The sequence below is a fragment of the Stegastes partitus genome, unplaced genomic scaffold (genome assembly GCF_000690725.1).
Source record: "Stegastes partitus isolate 25-593 unplaced genomic scaffold, Stegastes_partitus-1.0.2 Scaffold334, whole genome shotgun sequence".
NCBI lineage: Eukaryota > Metazoa > Chordata > Actinopteri > Pomacentridae > Stegastes > Stegastes partitus.
This window is the reverse complement of record NW_007578065.1, coordinates 1-20,890: the sequence shown is the minus strand read 5'-3', so window position 1 is coordinate 20,890 and position 20,890 is coordinate 1. Positions and strand designations below refer to the sequence as shown.

Below are 20,890 nucleotides of genomic sequence, written 5' to 3'. Positions count from 1 at the left end.
ACACAGGCAGTGAGGGGTGTGCTCGCCCCGAGGGCCCTCCCCACCTCACGTATCGCTGCTCAAGTGCTCAGGAAGAAGCCTTCATGCTCACACACACTTTACAGCAACAAAAACACGAGCCTCACAGCGTTTACACGGGAATTCAGTGGTGCTGATCAGAAAGTGAAAGAACGGTGGCAATTCTTTCTATTTTCATGTTTGTAAATGAGTGGCCCACTTCTGACAAAACACCCATAAAGCACGGATGGATCAGTTGTATTATAATGATAAAGACACATCGACACTCAAGCACCTATATGAATGGTGATATAAGGATTTAGTGTTCTTGAAACATGTGCTATTCAGTCACTGAAGTGCTTCCCTTATTTGAAGAAACTGGAAGGAAAGAAGCCTAAAAATTAAACATGAAAAGTGCATGATGTCATAGTCACAGTTGTGAATACCTGTAGGAGGTTGGCATGTGTTAATAGACGGTTACTGTCGCCAGATCTGCACAATTCATTTAGCAAAACTCATCTTGTGCCAGTGTATCAGTCTGAGGTCATTGGAAATCTTAAGTAGAGCCACTGCTCCATCTCCTGGAAGAAAAGCAGTAATGATTACTGCAGGACCGCTTGTATTCCAAGAAACACTGGTGGTGCTGTATTACAGATGTCTACAAGCAGTCAGAGCACAGACACATAGCTTAAGTAATAGATTCCCATAGTTGTCCTCCCTGTGACGTGAGAAGATTTTGAACAAATTAAAAAGAATGCTGATCATTTTAAATGTGGCTTACCTGTAACTTCTTCATGCAGCTGCAGGAAAAAATGATTCTCTCCCACTGAAAAAAAAAACGGATATATCGCCTGCTCAACTGCAAATAATAGGCTAACGACCTTTAAATAAACCATCCATCCATCCATTATCTATACACCGCTTAATCTTCACTAGGGTCACGGGGGGCTGGAGTCTATCCCAGCTGACTCAGGGTGAAGGCAGGGGACACCCTGGACAGGTCACCAGTCTATCACAGGGCTACACTTTAAATAATTCCTATTATAATATCACAAATACACAAGATTCATTAAAGACAAAACAGGATTCCACATTCAGGGCAATGCTCATTTCCATGGCTGCACAAATATTGTAAGATTTGTTGTAACCCGCCGCTTTGTGATAAGTGCATTATATAGTTCACACCATGTTTCTGTTATCAGCTAGAAAGTGAACCAATATTTTCTAAACCTGATGCTGTCTGCAGAGTGTGTCTTGTCCCTGAGTTCTCCATATTCGCATTTTCTTCCACAACCCAAGGACATTGTGGTTACTGTCTACTTTGCACTTGAATCTATATGTGAATACTCAAGAGCAATGATTATCAGCTATGGACAGTGATGGATAGAGAACAAGACCCTTTTACAAAACACTGTTTTGAGATGTTGTAACAGTGAACTTTCCCCACTGTGGGATCAATAGAGTTTATCTTTATCTTATCTAATCTTTTCTACTTTATTTAATGTAAAATGAGTTTTGCTCATTTGTAGTTATTCTAGCTTTAAATGTCTAATTTTGATTTTCAGACTAACTTCAAAGCTAGGTTTCTTATAACTTCAGGCATTTTGATTTAAAATGAGTTGAATGAATGAACAACTTCAAAGTTCATTCAACTCATTTTCTCAAGTTTAAAAGAAACAAAACAAGCATATGAGCAGACTTTCTAGGATTTTCATTATTAGAGAGCTAAAACATCCCCAGAGAATCTTGTTTTATGTGGTTTGAGAAAACAGACATAATTTAAGCTTGCGAGACATATTTAATTAAGCTTTGGTTGTTTCTTTCCATAGTTATCAAAACAGTTCCACCAATGACAAAGATTAGGAGTGAATTCAGTGCCTAAACCTGTAAAATATTATTTTACTTCATTGTAACTGAGAGCTTTGTGCTGATTTTGTAAAAAAAATGGCTTCAATAACAGAAGCTGTGAATTCTTAATGTCCAATGAATGAATCCCTGCAACTAATGTCTTTGTCACTAGTTTGATTCAACACAATGCATTTATTTGGTAAAAATTTGTTTTTGAAGTTATGTAAATTTAATTCAGCTGGTTTTACACTTTCACAACTCATGAACTGATTCATCATTTAAAATGTAGTTAATTTACATTTTAAGGCAGCAGAGTAACATACATTTCTAAACCGATTCAAATTAAAATGATTTACAGTGTGTACATTTAAGTACACCTTAATGGTTAGTTTTTATCCACTAAGTAAGATCAAGCAAAGGGAAAAAGATAAAGAATCTTATCAGGCCAGTAGGTGGAAGCAAAGAGTAAAAACTGGAGTTTATGATTCAGAATTTGTGAATATTGAACAGTAAGAGGGAAAATGACTTGTTGAAATGTTGAATAGTTTAATTTAGAAGCATTTGTAAAACTTGTTTTTCAAATGAAATACATTTAATTTAGCTGGTTCTTACACTTTTAAAACTCATAACATGACTTTGAACTAGTTAATCATCTAAAATGTAGTTAGCCCACATATTTAAAGCAGCAGCAGAACATATGTCTCTTAAATGAATTAACTTAAATGCTTTAAAGTGTATACATGCTAATATTTAGAAGAAGAGGAAGCACTTTTTTGATTATCAATTTATGAATATTGAAAAATGAGAGAGAAAATGAGTTTAATTAAGATAAAATTCTAGACACATTAAAAAAAAAAAAAAAACACTGTTACAGATTAAGTGGCTTTTAAATTTCCAGTCAACAAAGGTTTGGATCAGCAAGCAGGACAAGTATCTACAACTTTAGTCTTCGCTGCAGTAAGGCATTCAGACAAAACCCCAAACGCAACTTATTACTAAAGTATAATTCTGTGTAGTTGAGTCTCCAGTAGTACTATTTTGAACCAAACGAACGACCGTGAACGTAACCGGAAGCTTCTCTTGACGCAGTTGGATCTTTGACTAGAATCAAATCAAACGGAAGCTCAGTTCTCGGCCTCTGATTGGTTCTCAACTTCCAGGGGGCGGGGCCAGGGGCGGCTCCCTTGTTGTCTGTTCGGTTGAGTATTTGAAATAGAAAACAACAGACTGTTTGGGTGCAGCAGCTGTCGTCCTTTAGAAAGACTGCAACACCGAATCTCTGGTAAAATAAATAAAGAAATAAAACTGAAAATGGTCTGCGGGTCAAACTGAGAAACTCGAACTGCAGGTAAGGACGCTGCACTGCTACAGCTCATTTATACACATACAATACAGATAGTCTTAGTGCATCTCATTTGCATCGTAGTTGGTGTCACTTTGCTCGCTCATTTTCCAAAAACATAATTTTATCCACACTGCTGGATGCCATTGATGCTCTCAGACAGTTTAAATGGTTTGCATTTGTGACAAAAACGCGTTTGAAGGCTTTAGAAATGCTTGTGTTTAATCCCATTATTTCACCCTTTGACTCTCTGATGTCTACCTCACAAAGCTATGCCACAGTTTGTGCACTGCAGGAAATAAACTGTCATTTACTAATAGGTGCAAAGGCTCAACATATAGAGTTAACTCAGGCCTGGTTTTCCACTGACTAGATGTTTAATAAAAGCAGCCCCTCCCCCATTTATCTAGAAACAGATGGACCCTAACAATGAAATGCTGGGGGAGTGGGCATTCTTATTCAAACCACTGTAATGCTACACATTTCATTGGACATCCCAGTCAGCTGACCTGTGACTGCTTGAATTTTGAAACACAATATGACGAAAGGAGTCTCATGGCATCACGCCCAAACAGTCAAAGGGGGATTAGTGTTGATATGAGAAATGAGTCGTGATATTTTGCCAGTATGTATGTATGTATGTGAGACTGAATTTTTCCTTGTCTGAAGTGGCTGAAGACTGTTGCAACACCGGAGCTTCCTGCTGAACAAAGAAGGGAAGAAGAACAGAAACAAGAGGAGAAAACAGTTATGTTTAAAACCATCAGCCGTCTGCTGTTTGGTGGGGAGGAGGAGGCCCCTGGAGATGTCAAGTCTGGAGAGGTGGTGGAGGAAGGATGGACCGTAGTCACTCATCAAGGTCAGTCCTGAAGCATCTTGTATTCACAATATTAGCATAATAAAAACATATATGCAGACTAGACGTTCAAACCATGACATTTGTAGATCATTCTAACTGGCTGCTGCCTGCGTGGTTGAAATGTGTATGATTTACTGACATTCTTATATATTATAATCTGGGATATTGTGCAAAAATTATGCAAATTAATAATGGTAAAGTTCATTGCACTGAGCTGCGAAGTGATGTCATCAAACAGAGATGAAGACTAACTTATTTATTCTTTTTTTCCCCCCCATTTCCTTTACATAACACCAATTTCTAAGTCATCGTAAGTCACTTTACATAATAAGGTTAAAATCTTACAATATATTACAGAGAGAAACACAACAAATCCCTTGGAGCAGCAAAGTTCACTTTTAACAGGAATAAACCTCTGACTGAACCAGGCTCAGGGAGAGCAGCCACATGTCTTAACTGGTTTGGACTGGGATGAGGAGACAGGGGAGCGATAGCAAGATAGCAATGAAGAGATCCATAAACGCTGAGCGTGTAAGCGAGGCAGATAAATGCAGATCACGAAGGTGCAGCTCCACAGTCACCGATACCTGCAGAGAGGACAAAACGAAAGTCTCCCAGCACCTTCAACCCACAGCATCATAACTAAAACATGGGTGAGGCTCACCTGAGTCAGCCCCGACTGTAGTACATCTGATAGGTTTGACTCAGCAGTTCTCCTGTTAGTCACTGAGCTGTAAAACTGTGCACTTAAGTACTATGAGTGTTCATTTCTCCAGATAAGGACTACATTGAATTGTTGCTCAGATGTATGACAGACAAGCACTTTTGTCTTCACAGAGGCAGGTTCAGCAGAAAACCAGGACACACTGCTGACTGACACACAACCAACCAACTCTACTCTTCATGGAAACGCAGCTGCAAACATGGACACTGACTGGTGAGGCAGCAAGAGGCACCTTTTTATCCACGTGTTGAATTCAGACTGCAAGAAATTCATATTAAATTGAACTGTGCTCTAACTATAACAGCTCGTATCTCTATTGTGTTTCTCTCCAGTGTCCCAGATGCAGAGCCCACAGTTCAAAGCAGCAGCAGCGCTACCAGTCAAGCCACGTCTGACTCTTTTTTACAGCCTAAAGCTCTGCCAGCAAGAACACCATTAACCTGCACCCAGAAGACTAAGGCCTGGGCAGACCGGCACCACGTGTCCCGCAACGCCATTCAGCGCCAGAATCGTATTCGCCAAGGAGTCCAGCACAACTCCTTCCACCTCCATCAGCCAGTCCATCGCAGACTTGGCCTCTGAATCTCTGCCTGTAGCACCATGAAATAATCTGATGAGATGTTCTCATTCACAGTAAACACATATCCTACCTAAAGCTTACCTACAAAGGCACGTAGCTCAAACTCAGACTTGACAATGACACCATTATTCTATCATGTTTTTAAACACTTCCACATTTAAGCTATACACCTAATTTTAATGTAATCCATTATAACGCTAGACAACTGTTGATAGGCAGCTACATTATCATTTTTACTTGAATTTGGAATAAAGATGTTCTCCTCACACAATGAGACTGTGTTTTCTTGTTGTGTGTGTGTGCATGTGTATTCACACATATGCAGCCTATGCAAAGTGTATCCTCAGAAGTGATGGTGTGTGTATCAGCATGCTTTACGTACTTGATTTAAAACCTTTATATACGTCAATAAAAAGTATGGCTTTTTCAGCTTGTGTGTTTTTTTGTTTGTTTTTTTTCCGAGTGTTTTTTGTTTGTGAGTGAAATTGCAACGTCCTAATGACATTGAACTACTCACCATCTGACAAATGCAAATATTGATCTCATTAGTTTGGAGGGAACTGCACCTGTTCAGTTCCTGCGGAAGGACGGCTGCACTTTGTGGACAAATAGTAAAATAAGGAAGTCTGCTGTGTCCTTGAACTACTTTAGTCCTTTGTGGAAACACACTGAGGATGGATGTTTCTCCTGAAACAAAACTTAACAATCAGTCAACATTTAGTTACAAGAGTTTTAGTTCACCTCAACTGGCTGACGGCTCATCAAGCAATGACTTGGCTAAAAAGCATGGTGAGAGGATGCAGGTAGAGTGTAAACAGTGTTGTTTTAGTTCTACTTAGGTCATTCAGATGCTCTTGTATTTATTTCCTGTTAATTTAGAACTGCCATGATGCTAATTTGCAAACTGCAGGTGTAAATTACCTGATTGGATCAAGAGATTAGGATCTAAGGGCCCTGAAAAGCCAAGAAGAACCATGTAAGAGTTTTCACCTGAACCCAATAATCCTTCATACTGAATCAATATTTCAATTTGGTTTCTTGTCTGCTGCCACAGATCTCAACCCTTTGAAGCAGGCCTCTGGGAGCCCAGATCAGTTTGATGGACACCTGTCCAACCTAAAAGAGACAGATGAAGACTGCTCCATTTGGGACACACCTATTCTTATCTCTGCTGTGTCTATCATCTTTGCAGCTGGAGTGACCATTGCATTGGTCCTGCAGATCTACCTGGGTGAACGCTCAGTATGTCATGATGTATAACATTTGCAAGTCAAACCATTTGCATCGTTGCATTATTTATCCTCATCACAACTGCTTTTGCAGGCCTCCATTAAAGGTGTGCTGGTGTCGGACCATCAGCGCTGCACTGCACTCGGTCAAAGAGTCCTTCAGGACGGTGGATCCAGTGTGGATGCAGCTATCGCGGGTGCTCTGTGTCTGGGTGTTGTGCATCCACATGTGTCAGGTGTTGGCGGGTATGTGACTCACTTATTCTTGATATGATTTCTGGAAAATATTTACAGATGATCACAAATTGATCCTTGTTTATTCCCTTTCTGCAGAGGAGGAGTGATGCTGGTTCATGACATCCATAAGAATGAAACCAGGGTGATAAATTTTCAGGGGCATGCTCCTAAAACCCTGGGAAAGAAGATGCTGCAAAATGTCTCAGAGCTAAAGGTAATATAAAGGTCAGGGTGGGGCACCAATCAAGATTTTAATCATTTAGTGTGCATAACTGTTTTCAGGCCGGCCTGCAGGTTGGAGTACCAGGTATGCTCAGGGGGCTGCATCATGCTCACAGCCTCTACGGCAGGTAAGAGTATAGATAAGTGACATTTTTCTGATATTTACTGTTTTGCTCAAACATATAATACCACAACTTCACTACAGTCTGTCATGGGAGGATGTTGTCAGCAGAGCAGCAGATGTAGCCAGGGAAGGTTTCAATGTGTCGCACAGTCTCTGTGAGTTAAACTACACCTCTCTACTCACTTACTGTCTGGCTCAGTATGTAAATCAATGATTTTACCTGAGAAAAATATACCAAGATTTGTCATTTGTCGTCTTCTACAGCTGATGCAATATCAAAAGTGAAAGGTGATCAGCTGTCACAGCGCTTCAAGGACACGTTCATCCCAGACGACCGAGTTCTGAGTCCTGGTTCGTATGTGCAGATTCCTGGTCTGGCAGGAGTCCTGGAGGCTGGTTTGATGAGTTTCTACCATGGAAACTTATCACAAGAGATAGAGGATGAGGTGACTGACATCCACATATCAAATGGCCTGGTTTTAAGGAGAAATGTACTTGGTAAAATGTGTGGAGTTCTCTTTCCCTACAAAGGTGCGAGCAAATGGAGGCATCCTGAGCAGAGAGGACATCAGTAGCTATATTGTGGAGGCAGAACAACCACTTGAAGGCCAATACAACCGTAAGACTACATTTTTCACACAGTAGACCAACAGAAATAAAGATAACCCTTGATACCTTAATCTACAGCTTCTTATTTTTGTCTTAGACATTAGAATTAAAGTTCCTCCTCCTCCATCTGCTGGTGCAGCGTTGATATCAGCTCTCAACCTGTTAGAGGGCATCCATCTCAACGAGAACAATCTAACAGAAAGTCAAACTCACCGCTGGATTGCTGAGGTGCTGGATTGCAAAGTGTCTGTATATTAGAGCCTGTTTGACATGGTACTTCTCTGACACAATGTAATGTTGTTGTTTTTTTGTTTGTTTTTAAACTCCTCATAAAGGCTGTGAGAGCAGCTTTACTAATGGCTGATGGACTGGGCAAACCTAAATACAACTCTTCAGTGGCCGAGCAGCTCTCTGATATGCTGAGGTAAAATATACTGCGGCATCACTGTCTTGTTAGGGCTGCAATTAAAAATCATATTTGCTATCAATAAAACAGACTATGTTCTTCATTAAATTACCTGTTATTTTTCTGTAAAATGTCTTTAAATGTCTCTCCTCAGATCTGAAGAGCTGGAACTAGACAGTATATGTGTTTTTTTCAATGAAATAAATCACTGATGATCAAAATTAGTTTTACAATCAATATATTTCTCTGTACATTTAGCTCTGATTAGGCCAGAATCCTAATATTTCTACATTTACGTTACTATGGTTCCATCTGTATCATTTTAGATTTCAGATTGAGAATTTCAGTTTTGGGTCCCAAATAACAAAAAAGTAAACTCAGTAACGTTGCAGCAGCATGTTGAACTCACCCCCATACATGTTTATTTTCTTACCTTTTTTTTTTTTTTTTGCATTCTTTCATCCTTTTTGTCTCTCTGCTCTTACTATAGCAAAAATCCGACTGAAGTGCTTCTCCAGAGGATGAATTACTCCCACACACCTCCATCTGAGTATCACTCCACTGTCCAGTCTCTGCACACGGAGCTGCTGGCTGGACAAGTCGTGGTCATGGGACCAGATAACCTCATGGTCTCTGTTGCAAGGTGATGTTGTCGCGGCCCTCGGTGCGACTCTGATGATCACAACAGGAGGATATGTTTGGTATGTGCTCCTGGGCAATGTGACATTCTTCTCTTATCTGTTGTCTTTATGATCTTGCAGTTCCTTGAACAGGCCGTTCGGGAGTAGGATCATAACTCCGTCAGGCATCATCCTCAACAGCCTCCTCCTTGACTTCTCCCTGTCAAATAAAACCCAAGGGCAGCTTCACACTCAACAGGTGCAAGTTACACCCAATAAAATCACTCAAATACAAGGTATTGACCTGAATATTTTTTACCTCCTTGTCATCTGTGCTCCAGAAAAACAGTACAGCCTCAGAAGAGAGACCCCTGTTGTTGCTCATGCCCATAATAATGGTGCCAGCTTGGGGTACATGTGGGATCTACACGGCGCTCAGCAGCTCAGGTGGACAAAACATTCTACATACAATCACCCAGGTTTGATCCTTCCTACAGTAATAATGCATCTGGATTCTACATTTTTTGTGAAAACATTTAACATGTAAACTAATTGTGTCCCCAAGGTGATGACCACTGCCCTGTTCTTCCATAAAGAGAGAAACGACAGCCTCTCCCATCCAAACACACTTCTTGTTGATCGTAAGCATGACATCATATTCAGAAGCTGACCTTTAGCTTTAGTGCTGTTAGATCATGTCTGATATGTTAGTAATTTCCTTCTTTCGCAATTCTCTCCCATCAGCTGAGTCTCTAGAGGAAAGCGAGGAGTTTATTCATGCAAAGGGCCATGTAGGTCAAGAAAGGAAGACGAACTCTGGTGTCCAGGGGATCCAGAGGAGAGAAAATATCATTAAGGTCATAAAAGCACGTCAACTGTTTGATAGTTTAATATAGTGGTATTGTTCTAATGTACTTTACTTATGAAATATATACAAATAGAGCTGCTGTTGTGCTTCCTTTGTGAATATAAATGTTGTTTGCTGATGCCCCTATTGATTTGAGCCATTGGCTAAACACAGCTACTCTCTAATTAAAGAAGGCAACTGTTCATGTCAATGATCTGGATTAAAGAACGAACCTTATATGTGATTTACCCACTGATTTTTTTTGTCATTTATTTATTTTGAAAAGAGTGAAGCAAAGATTTGATGCTGGTTCAGGACACATGGCCTCTATGTCTGAAGAAAATGAGGGCTGTTACGTAAAACTGATGCAGCGAAGATATTGTCAGACATGCATGCCGACTGCATCACAAGGCAGAGCATGTCACATGCGTTCAGTCTGCACAAACATGTCACTCAGAGTGTTGCAGTCGTTTCCAGGTATTAGTTACTGTCAACAAATTTACTCACTATCTGGTAACTCCGATGAATAGTCTAACATTCCAGTAATGAGGTATGATAACCTCCCATGTGTGGGTTGTAACATGAAAATGAATCCTGACAAATCAAGCTGGAGTTTCTTGGCTTATGTTAGTGTCAAAACTGATGACGCTGTGCAGGAATGAACAAGAGGAGTCAAATGTCATGAGAACGGCAGTACAAGAAAGAGAACCTTATGTCCTGACTCAGTGCCACAGATGTACAGTTTAATCTGCAATATTTGATGCTTGAATCCATAAACTCCAAATACATCCAATATGGTAACATTCAAGCAGAAAATGTTGACCTTTGTACACAAAATATATTTAATACATTTAATTTATTTACTTCTAATGATCAGTACAAACATAAAAACAACCACAGCTCAAAGGAGGTCAGCCACACTTGACTGTGTATTGATAAGGATTTTTTTTTTTTTTCTTTACCAGCCTGCAGTCAGCTGATCTCTGCAACAAAGCCTGACTGCACGTCAATGTGCAATCAGGTTATTTAAGAGAGTTGCAGACAGTTCTAGTTGAGAGGAGACTTTGAGGGCGGGGAGGCTGAGTGGGCGGTGTCGGTGACATGCAGGTCAATATTTAAACACCTGCAGACGAACACCTCCTTCTCAGTGGAAGTTCAGAATCTGTGACGTCTGGCGGCTTTTTACGCGATCAATTTATATGGATTAACCGAGCGCGTATGAATAGTTTTTGACAGTAAGTGAGTGTTTTTTTTGTTTCTTTTTGTAATGTTTCTAAAGCTAAACTGACTCTCTATTTAGAGCTTTGTTAGAATAAAGTTACAGAGCAGGAAGTTTGTTTAAAGAGGTGCAGCATCCTGGTCCAGCTGAAGATAATTGTTTGGAACAGTTTAATTATTACATAGAACCACATTCCACGTTAGTTTTACGACATGGCTTATATTTGTGACACAGTGACCAGTCCGCTGCGTGTTTCTTTTAGTTTATTTTACTTCTATTGTGTTTCTACAGGTTGCTGCTTCATTACGCGCAACAGCAGCTTCCAACCGATTTTAACAGACTTGCACTGGATTAAAGAGGGGTTTCAATGGAGCCCAAAACTGCACAAAATGAGAAGTTTTTCATCGTCCTACGGGGGAAGTCGAGGAAAGGCTTCTGTCGAGGATGTATCGGCCGTGTGGAGGCAGAGACGCAGCGCGGTGAGCTGATGGGGCTCCTGTACGGCAGCGGCAGCTCAGGAAGCCCCAAGAACGGAGGCATCGTGAGGAGAGAGGACACGTACCCGCTGAGCAGACACCAGGCGCAGCTCCTGCTCTTTGTCACCTCCGCAAGCAAGCGCCTGGAGCTGCTCTGCAACCCGCAGCTGTTCTCGGCCATCTGCGAGTTGTCTCAGGACGACCTGGTGGTGGTGAAGCACAAGAAGGGACATCTGCCCGGCCTGGTGAAGAACCTGATGCAGATTGGAAGGAAGGAGAACAAAGACGACCTGCACATGCTCGGCTTTGAGGTGGAATTTGTGGTGCGTAAAGTTGGTTTATTATTTTTCCAGCATCAGTGTGTGGGTAAAGCTCAAGGTTGTGGAAGCCAAACATTTATTGTCAAGTTTCCCTGAATATAAATGCAATACAGTCTGAAATATACGCAAACAATGAAGGCCATGTAATCTCCACTGATGTGCACATGTTTGGGCCAATTTAGGAGTCAAAAAATTTCAAGGAGATCTGCAGCTTTCAGTGTCATCAGCACAAATGTATACACATATCAGCGTTGGTGTTCTGTAGATCTGAATCCAAAGCGGTGTCTGTTTGCTTTGCACTAACTGCTTTGTTTGTCTCCTTTTATAGGACAGTGATCACAGTTTGTCAACCAAGAAGCCTGCTCCTCTGCCCCTTTTCAGCGCTGCAGACATTGTCCAGGTGGTCCCATCTTACTCTGTCCCCCTTGGACTGCACTGGAGAGACGGAAAATGTGGAGGTGAGTGAAAGGGTCAACGCTTATCTGTCTCATACATCGTCAGCATGTGACATTTCTGAGCCACATGATACCTAGGTATTGGCATCCTTGATTTTTATCAAACAAAATCATTTTATTTAATACTTGAAGTAAACACAGTTTTGGTTTAAAAAAAAATTAAAAATCTCAGTCATCCTTCAGCCCAAACAGCAAATGAAATTGAGAACATTAAAATTTGTTAACAAACCCATGTGACTCCAGGTGGGGACACAGAGGAATAGGTCCCAGTACACAACTAGACAAACTGGTTCTGTTGCATTGGAACGCAGAATGTTGGAGTCATCACATGGTCTGGCATTTTGCACATTGTGCACTGTAAAGTGTCTGCATACCGCATAGGTAGACCTGTGTGTTAGCTGGAGGTCAATCTGATGAGGCAACATCTGACAAGCCTCAAAAAAATGTCTCATGACTCTCTAACCACTCGCCTCTTCACTTCCACAGGGCTGAACAGAAAGGCGGTGACACGCATCAATTCCATGCCACATATCAGCTCTCATGCGCGACAAGTGAGGGAGAACCACACGGAGCAGAGTGTCACTCAGAACCAGTGTCTGAGCACATCTCACGTCTCTCTGGAGGTGGGATCCATGGTGGAGGTGGTTTCCAACTCGGGGATCACAGTTTATGGGGTCATCCGGTGGTTGGGGGTGCCTGGAGGAAAGGCAGCTGAATGGGCTGGGATTGAATTGGTGAGAGACGAGAGTTTTGCACGACTATGTTTTCCGTCAGCTTCAGCTATCCGTCATATTTATTTTATATTTTGTTGTTTCAGGACTTTGAAGTGAAGGGCTGCTCTGATGGGACGTACGGAGGTCAGAGATATTTCACCTGCAAAGAAAGCAGGGCTTTGTTTGTTCCCATCACAAAGTGCAGCCCTGATAGCAGGTTTGTCTGCTTGTCTACAGAAGGGGAGACCCTCAAACCCACAGAAACACCTCCAGGTGAGACGCGTCACCCCGTCTGGTGAAACATGCAAACACAAGACATTAAAATTTACACATTGCACGCATTTCATGTTATTTTTTTATCCATTAACGTCATACTTTATAAAAACTATTAGTGTGGCATTTTACAGTCCAAAGTAAAGTGAAGCGTTTCATTAAGGTGCTTCAGAGTTGTCTATTTGGAACATTGATGGATTGCATTGTACGCATAAATGAATGTGACACACAGGAATGTTTTGCAGACTGAACTTTTGATCAGGGTGCCCGCATTGTCAGTGTTATGTAAAGTTATTACATAAAACTTTCAGGATGGATATTTTTAATTCCTGCTGCTATCAGTTTCTGCCTCAAGACTTTGTGAAAAGAAATGATGTCAGTGACATTCATCACAATGCACACTTTGTGACACTTTTTGTTTGTCAGTGAATTTGTTTGCCAGTCCTGTGAGCTTCCTGCTCGGGAAAAGCAGATTAATCATTATCCTTACAGAAATGTGTGATAGTCTAGTTTTCCTGGTGTTCTAGCCAGACTAGTTTTCATATCTAAACCTGCCAATGAAGTAATAATAAGGTCTGTGTTAAACTATCATTTAATCCTTTTTTTTTGTACATTTCCTTGCTCTTTTCAGTTCCTCCATTTGATGACTCAGAAGAGGATGCACCGCCTGTCCCTGAATCAGAGGCATTGTCATTGTTAGTGGGAAGAATGAAAGGGATTCAGGGTCACATTAATTCCTGTTACCTCGACGCAACACTCTTCAGGTAAAACCAGTTCACAGCCCTTCAGGGTGGTTGATTGACACCTAACCGATTACTACAAACTCAGCTACTTTAGTCTCTCATTATGTACAGTAACTCTATTCGGAGGAGGTCTTATGCAACCAAATGAGCACAGTGAACTGTATTCAGATAAGTTTGTAAAACAATGTGGTTTTCTCTCAACAGTTTGTTCAGTTCATCCGTGACCCTGGACAGCATCTGCCAGATACCTGCTGACACAGAGAAACCCATAACCTGTACTCTGAGAACAATCGTCAACCGTTTACGCAGGTATCAACACAAGCTTCAAGACTGTGTGTTAATCAAGGACATCCTGACTTTTTACATAATCTGAACTGGTAAACATGTACTCCTGATGTCAACACCAATCAGCCATAACATTAAAGCCACCTGCCTGATATTGGGGGAAAAACGTAAACCTCTGACTCGCTATAAAATGGAGTCCACAGACCTCTAAAGGTGTTCTATGGTGTCAGACACCAAAATGTCAGCAAGACATTTTTTTAAGTTGCGAAGAAGCATGGATCAAACTTGTAATCAAGTGCACTGGATTGAGATCTGGTAAATTTGGAGGCAACACCTTGAGCTCTCTGTCATGTTCCTCAAAACATTCCTGAGCAGTGTTTGCAGTGTGACTGGGAGCATTGTCCTGCTAAAAGAGGCCACTGCCATCATGGAAAGCTGTTGCCACTAAACAGTGTACGAAGGTAGATGATGCTTGTCAAAGAAACATCTATGCAAAGACTCAGGGTTTCCCAGCAGAACACTGCCTCCACTGGTTGGCTTCCTTATGTATCCTGCTGCCATCTCTGCCCCAAGTAAATGCAAGATGTGGTTTCCTTAGATCAGACCACCTTCTTTCATTGCTCTGTGGTCCAATTCTGGTGCTCATGTCCCTGTTATAGGCTCCCATGCTGTTGGACAGGGGTCACCATGGGCACTCTGACTGGTCTGCCCCATACGCAGCAAGATGTGATGCTTGCTGTTTTGACACCTTTCAATCACAGCATTAAGGTTTTCACTTGCATTTGCTACATTAGCTCTTCTGTGGGATCAAACCACAAGGGCAGCCTTCACTCCGCATATGCATCAGTGATCCCTAACCACTACATACCCAGAAAATCCACAAGACATGATGTTTTGGAGATGCGTGACTCAGTTCTCCAGCATCCCAGTTTACTCATTTTTTTTCTGTTTCCAACACATCTGCTTCAAGAAATGATTATTTACTTGCAGATTAATGTATTCCACCCCTTGTGGGTGCTATTGGAATAACCAGTATTATTATTCAGTGCACCCATCAGTGGTTTTAATGTTATGGCTGATGGTGTATGTCGCAATGATGGGGTATTCTATATTCAGTAGCTTTACTAGGCACCATTTTGTAAAATTTTGGTGTCTTTTGTCTGTTCACTGTACTGTATTTTGATGTATGTTTTAATTAATGAGTATTCTTGTGATTGCTAAACTGATGTATTTATTGCAGACAAGGGTTTGTGCCAGCAGAGAGTGTGATGAATTTTCGGAAACAACTTGGCTGTGACACGTTTCGCACAGACGAGAAAGGTACACACCCATATCCTGTAACATACATTAGGAATATTTTTTTAAAAATAGGTTTTAATGAGGTAATTACAACATAATACTAATAGTAACAATACTGCAAGCTTTAGTTGATGTTGTCTGGTTTCTTTCTAATTTGCATCACCTCTCTACAGACCCAGAAGAGTTCATCACGGTCCTCTTTCAGAAGGTGCTTTGCTTGGAGCCACTTCTCAAGCTCAGGTACGATACTGAGCCATCCAGTATTAAATGTCCTGCAATATTTGGCTGTGTACAGTTCCGTAACTGAATATCTTTGTGTTCTTAGATCGAAAAGTGAAACGTCTCAGGGTGCCTACACTTTCCAGATCTTTCTGGAAAAAGAGCAGATGGGACCGATGCCCACCGTCCAACAGCTGCTGGAGACATCCTGCCTGTCAGGTGATCTCAAATTTGAGACGGTGAGTTCTGGTTTTACTGGAACAACAAGCTAGAACTGAATTGTCAAGTTCTCCGTTTCAGTCTTGTAACTACAGTATTATCTATCTCTTCCGTAGATGCCTTCCTGTCTGATAGTTCAGATGCCAAGATTTGGAAACAAGTACAAGATGTTTTCTCACATTATTCCTTCCACGGAGCTGGACGTCACAGATCTCCTGTACAACTGTGAGGAACACATATAATCAGCACTTATTCAAATCATACATTCTATTAAATGAATCCTGTATTTCTGAAGATCTTAAAGATGCTTACCGATATTTCTTTCAACAGCTCCAAGGGAATGCTTCGTCTGTGGGTGCTTGGCAGAGTACGAGTGTCTTCAGTGTCTATCAGATCACAAGTTGCAGCCAGGAAGAATCAAACAGTACTGCACGACCTGCAACAAGCAGGTAAACTTTACAGCAATTTTTAGATGTCAAATATCCCTCTGAGGTGACTTTGTGTTAACTTCTGCCCTCTATTTTTCTTGAAGGTGCACGCCCATCCCTTGCGGCAGGGTCACTCTCCCAGTTCTCTACCAGTCGCAGCAGATGTGGCTGCTGAAGCTCCAGTGCCCAGACACACAATGCAGCTGTTTGCTGTGCTCTGCATTCAAACCAGCCACTACGTGTCCTTCGTTAAGTACGGCCCTGACCCTCGCTCTTGGCTCTTCTTTGACAGCATGGCAGACAGATGTGGTAAGATGAATCTCAGCTTGTTTAATTCATTTAAAGTTATTCCTTGGCTTGAACAAGAAGCATTTTCTTTCATTAGTGGCATTAAATTACCTAATAAGAAACTGCACTCAGATGTTCCTGCGAGTTGATTTGGTAACCCATGACTGCTTTTTCCTGATAATGTAGCCTCGACTGTGTTAGATAACAGCGCTGCTGAAAGCAACTCTGACGTCTGTGACTGGCCTTTATCTCTCTCTGAGCTGATGTCTAATCTTAAGGCCACACTTCCTCACAGGTGACGATCAAAGTGGCTACAACATTCCTGAGATCCGAGCTTGTCCGGAGCTGGGCGACTTCCTGTGCCAGTCAGAGGAGGATCTGGCTCGATCCAACCCTTCCCAGGCTCCTGAACTCGTGCGCAGGCTGCTGTGTGACTCCTACTTGTGTTTATATCAGAGCACAGCCACGCCACTTTGAAAGCCAAACAACTAGAAGCCTTTAATGCATGTGAGGACAAGGACACCGTGTTCCTGCAACAGTGCCTTTTAATAACCTTACATTCTGCTAAATCAGCTTTAGTGCACTTTATTACTTCCAAACAACAGGAACATAAATGGATGCTTTTAACATCACAGAAAATTACTTAATTGTACTAAAAGCAGATATTTATGTATAAGGCGAGAAAGCAGTGAAAATATAACGGCTTCAGCTTTTTGTTTTTTTTACCCTTGAATGTCTTTCTGTTACACTGATTATTTATACAAAGATTTTTAAAGGAAAATGCAACATAGATGATTTTTATTATTTTATTCTTGTTTTTTTGTGTTTTATTCGGCAAATTAAAGTCGATTTAAGCACTTAATGACATGTTTGTGTGGTGTTCCATTTTATCTACAGTTGTTTTTAATGGCAAGTGTTATCCACTAAGCTTCACTGTCGTTCAGTGGTCACCTAGTAACAAGCTTTGGTATCTCAATAAAAACGTCACAATTACATTTACAAAATCTAAAGAATATCGCAAGATCAAAGTTAGTTCACATGAGCCCGAAATATACATTTCAGAATAATAACCACCTGAATTAGTCCAGTATTCTAAACCATACATTTTACTGTCGGCTCTCCAAGACGCATCAATTCCACACACTGCCTTCAAATTGTTATGTTACAGGTGTGTTGGCTCTTTAGGTTGTGGAGGTCAGAAAAGTTCCTGTGTTAAATGCCACACATAATGGCCAAAACCATTTTTGAACTTACTTAAAACATCATCAGCACCATACTAGAAGCTCTCACTTAAAAAAAAAAAAATCAAGACGTATGTCGGTCTCTTAAGATTGTATCTGTAATTTTCTTTAGGTATGTTAATAGACAAACAAAAACATATATCTTGATATGCATAGTCACTGAATGACATATGGGTGAATGAAGCCTCAGGAGAACATGAGTTTTAAATGCTACTATATAGGATAACTTTTCATCTGTTTTCCTATTAAGAAGCATAATAGCTAAATCAAGTGCCTTACAAAAGTTGTATCTGTCGTTATGTGGTTTACACACTGTTGAGATAGGTGAGGAAAATGTAGTTTAAAAAAAGTTCCTGGTTTGTTAGGAGACGTTAAAGGTAATAACAAGCACTTTGTATAGTGTTTATATAAATTATTTTACAATGTTGACAATGTCTTAGAAACACTTCATTCATTAACTCACAATGTCCATGAGGTGGCAGCATTACACTCTGACTTTGTATCCGTGTTGGTATAAATACTACTCATCAGACCTGTCATAAATTGCATATTTTCTACAGATGTGATGCTTATAAAAGTTTTTACTTTTTCAATGCCACAAATCACCTGTGATTACATTACATTTTCACAATGTACATGTTTGTTCATCCTCTTCTTTTAGCAGCAAAAGCTCAAGATTTCATTGGCGCTGAAAAAGAGAGGCAAGTATTTCATTTTCTTGCACACCAACTTTGCAACAATATGAATTTGTTAGGGGGCACCACCACTTTTTTTTTTTTTTTTTTATTTCATTCGATTTTACAGAATTGTACTTCTGCTTAAAGTTAAGTTTATTTGTTCCATTCAATTTTGACTGTTCAGGACTGATGACTGATGGTGAAACCCTGAGTTGAGGCATTGCTGAATGAATCTTATGAAAGTCATGTATTTGGTATTAACTTTGCAAACTCTGGTTTGTGGTCTGCTCTGAAGGCAGCACAACATCACACCACGATAACTGTCCAGATACAACTGTTTAGAATAATTGAATGTTTTCCTCTTTCTTCCCCTTGAGTCTTTTTGTTTGTTTTTCCTTTTGGTGGCTGCTAGTTGATTGGAGACCACAAATATGTGGCTTCTTATTTTTCCAGCTCATTTTGCCAACATAGCTTCATTCTCTGTATGCATTGTCACGCTACCTTACTCCTCTCCTTGCAACGGAGTCAGTAACATTTTGCAGTAGTGACACGACTCTCATGTGCTCCGACTGATGTAAAATGCATTTTAACTTCTACATTTTCTTCCTTCAGGGGAGGAAAACTAGCAATGATGCATCATTTTTCACAGGCTCCGTGCAGAGCATTTAATGCCACACTATATTTAGAATATGGTTGCTGTTGTACTGCTCTACAGTGGTACCTGTTTAGTGCTGTATTCTTTTTCAGTCACCTCAGCCACATGAGCGATTACATCCATGTGGTTCTGTAGGCCGAGCTCCAGGCAGTAGGAAAGGGTCAAGCTGGCTTTGTGGTGGACTTCTATCTGAATGTGTTCGGAAAGCATTTCCCAGGGATGACTCCTCATTGCTGGGTTCCTTAGGCTCTGAGTTAGAGGGATATAAGAACAGAAGTCTTCAATCCTGCTGTGGATTACAGTTGCTGCTTTTTGACAGTCTGGTGTTGTGTAAGACACAGACAGCAACCGATGAGACAACAGATCAGTCACACTTCAGATTGCCTAGTTTGAATAGTAATAGATGTGCGACCTACCAGGAACGTCCTCCAGCTGTTTAATACATCTGTGTAAGGTCTTGAGGGCATCAGTGATGTGGCACTCAAGCTGCTGAGGGTCGACTGAAGACAGCCGGTCACTGAGCCAGTTGTCACTCCACCGTACCCAATAACAGGTGGTGATCCGAAGGTCTTTGAAAGGCTGGAGGTCCTCCACCAGCTTCTACAGATACTTTAGTACCCATTAACATTTCTCTCCAAGTAAAAGCATGACAAATATACGCCCTTGTTATTTTTTAAAACCTCTGGAATGGGTAATTACATAAAAACCCTTTGGCCTTTCATTTACAGCACACCAAGCAGATGTTCTCTGGTGTTGTATGTTTGAGCCGTAGTCTGGCACTCCTGGAGTTGCTAAAATGTTTAACCTGGTTGGCTATCTCATGGGCACAATCAATGCCTGAGTTGCTCGCAAATCCAGCAATAACCAAATTAAAACCAAATGACATCAACATGATTTGCTAAACCTGAAACTTAGATACAAAGATTGGTCAACTTCCAGAGTGGCTGATGAACAGAAGAAAACTGACTTTACTCAGCAGACCTGCAGAGAGTCCAGGTGCTCTGCAAGGTTGTTCTGATCAGCTAGATGGTGAGTGCAGAAGTGCTCCTCATCCTCCACATGCTGGAAGGCTACCAATTCCATCTGGCCGATTATCCTTTGGGGCCACCCAATAGCCGTCCACCTGCACAGAAAAGCCACTTTAATGGTTTCAACAACAAATCATGTGACAGTATATCCCACATGACACCTAAAATAAATGTCATATTAGTTTGTTAAAATCCTCAAAATTCTTCTAATAGCTCATAGTCTGGCAAGGTCTTGTCAAGACGCTCCTGTTGTTTGTAAATTGGAAAAATAACCTGTCATGGAACATATATATATAATAGACATATCTACTTTGTCCCTTTATTCTGCACCTTGTAATTCTTGAGCAGCTCTGGGATTTGATTCATCCATTCCCTCGTTTCAGTCAGTTCCTCAATGCTGTTGGGTTTCTCACATAGCTTTCTGCTTATATTGTGACACTCTTCACATGCCTAAACACACATGATAACCACTCATAATGCAGGATGAAAATCAGCAGACAATAATTTATTAGATGAAATAAATGTAAGTATTTCGTAAAGAAAATTATCAAAACACTTTATAACACAAGACTCACATAATATATATAACAAAATACTTAAGTTAAGGTAACAACTTACATTATCGATCTGACTGCGTAGCTTCAGAACAAGATGGTCCAGCAGTGCATTGGCTAAAGCCTTTCTTTTTGTGTGAGAGACTGATGTACA

General features: G+C 40.8%; 2 protein-coding genes across 2 annotated transcripts; both read left to right on the top strand.

The window, feature by feature from the left end:
* Positions 1-6,024: 6,024 nt before the first annotated feature.
* Positions 6,025-9,693, top strand: LOC103358842 (gamma-glutamyltransferase 7-like). Its single transcript, XM_008283982.1, has 15 exons — positions 6,025-6,139; positions 6,405-6,592; positions 6,674-6,825; positions 6,913-7,030; positions 7,099-7,166; positions 7,244-7,317; positions 7,427-7,608; positions 7,694-7,803; positions 7,876-7,999; positions 8,107-8,195; positions 8,668-8,820; positions 8,939-9,056; positions 9,139-9,276; positions 9,363-9,438; positions 9,542-9,693. Exons 1-15 carry the CDS (start codon positions 6,025-6,027, stop codon positions 9,691-9,693), a joined length of 1,857 nt encoding a protein of 618 aa, XP_008282204.1.
* Positions 9,694-10,789: 1,096 nt separating this feature from the next.
* Positions 10,790-17,443, top strand: cyld2 (cylindromatosis (turban tumor syndrome) 2). Its single transcript, XM_008283940.1, has 14 exons — positions 10,790-10,879; positions 11,155-11,662; positions 11,988-12,117; positions 12,601-12,848; positions 12,932-13,100; positions 13,732-13,864; positions 14,048-14,152; positions 15,369-15,448; positions 15,601-15,667; positions 15,753-15,885; positions 15,982-16,090; positions 16,196-16,314; positions 16,398-16,602; positions 16,877-17,443. The coding sequence occupies exons 2-14, from the start codon at positions 11,231-11,233 to the stop codon at positions 17,056-17,058; spliced, it is 2,112 nt and encodes a 703-aa protein (XP_008282162.1). The 5' UTR covers positions 10,790-10,879; positions 11,155-11,230; the 3' UTR covers positions 17,059-17,443.
* Positions 17,444-20,890: the final 3,447 nt, after the last annotated feature.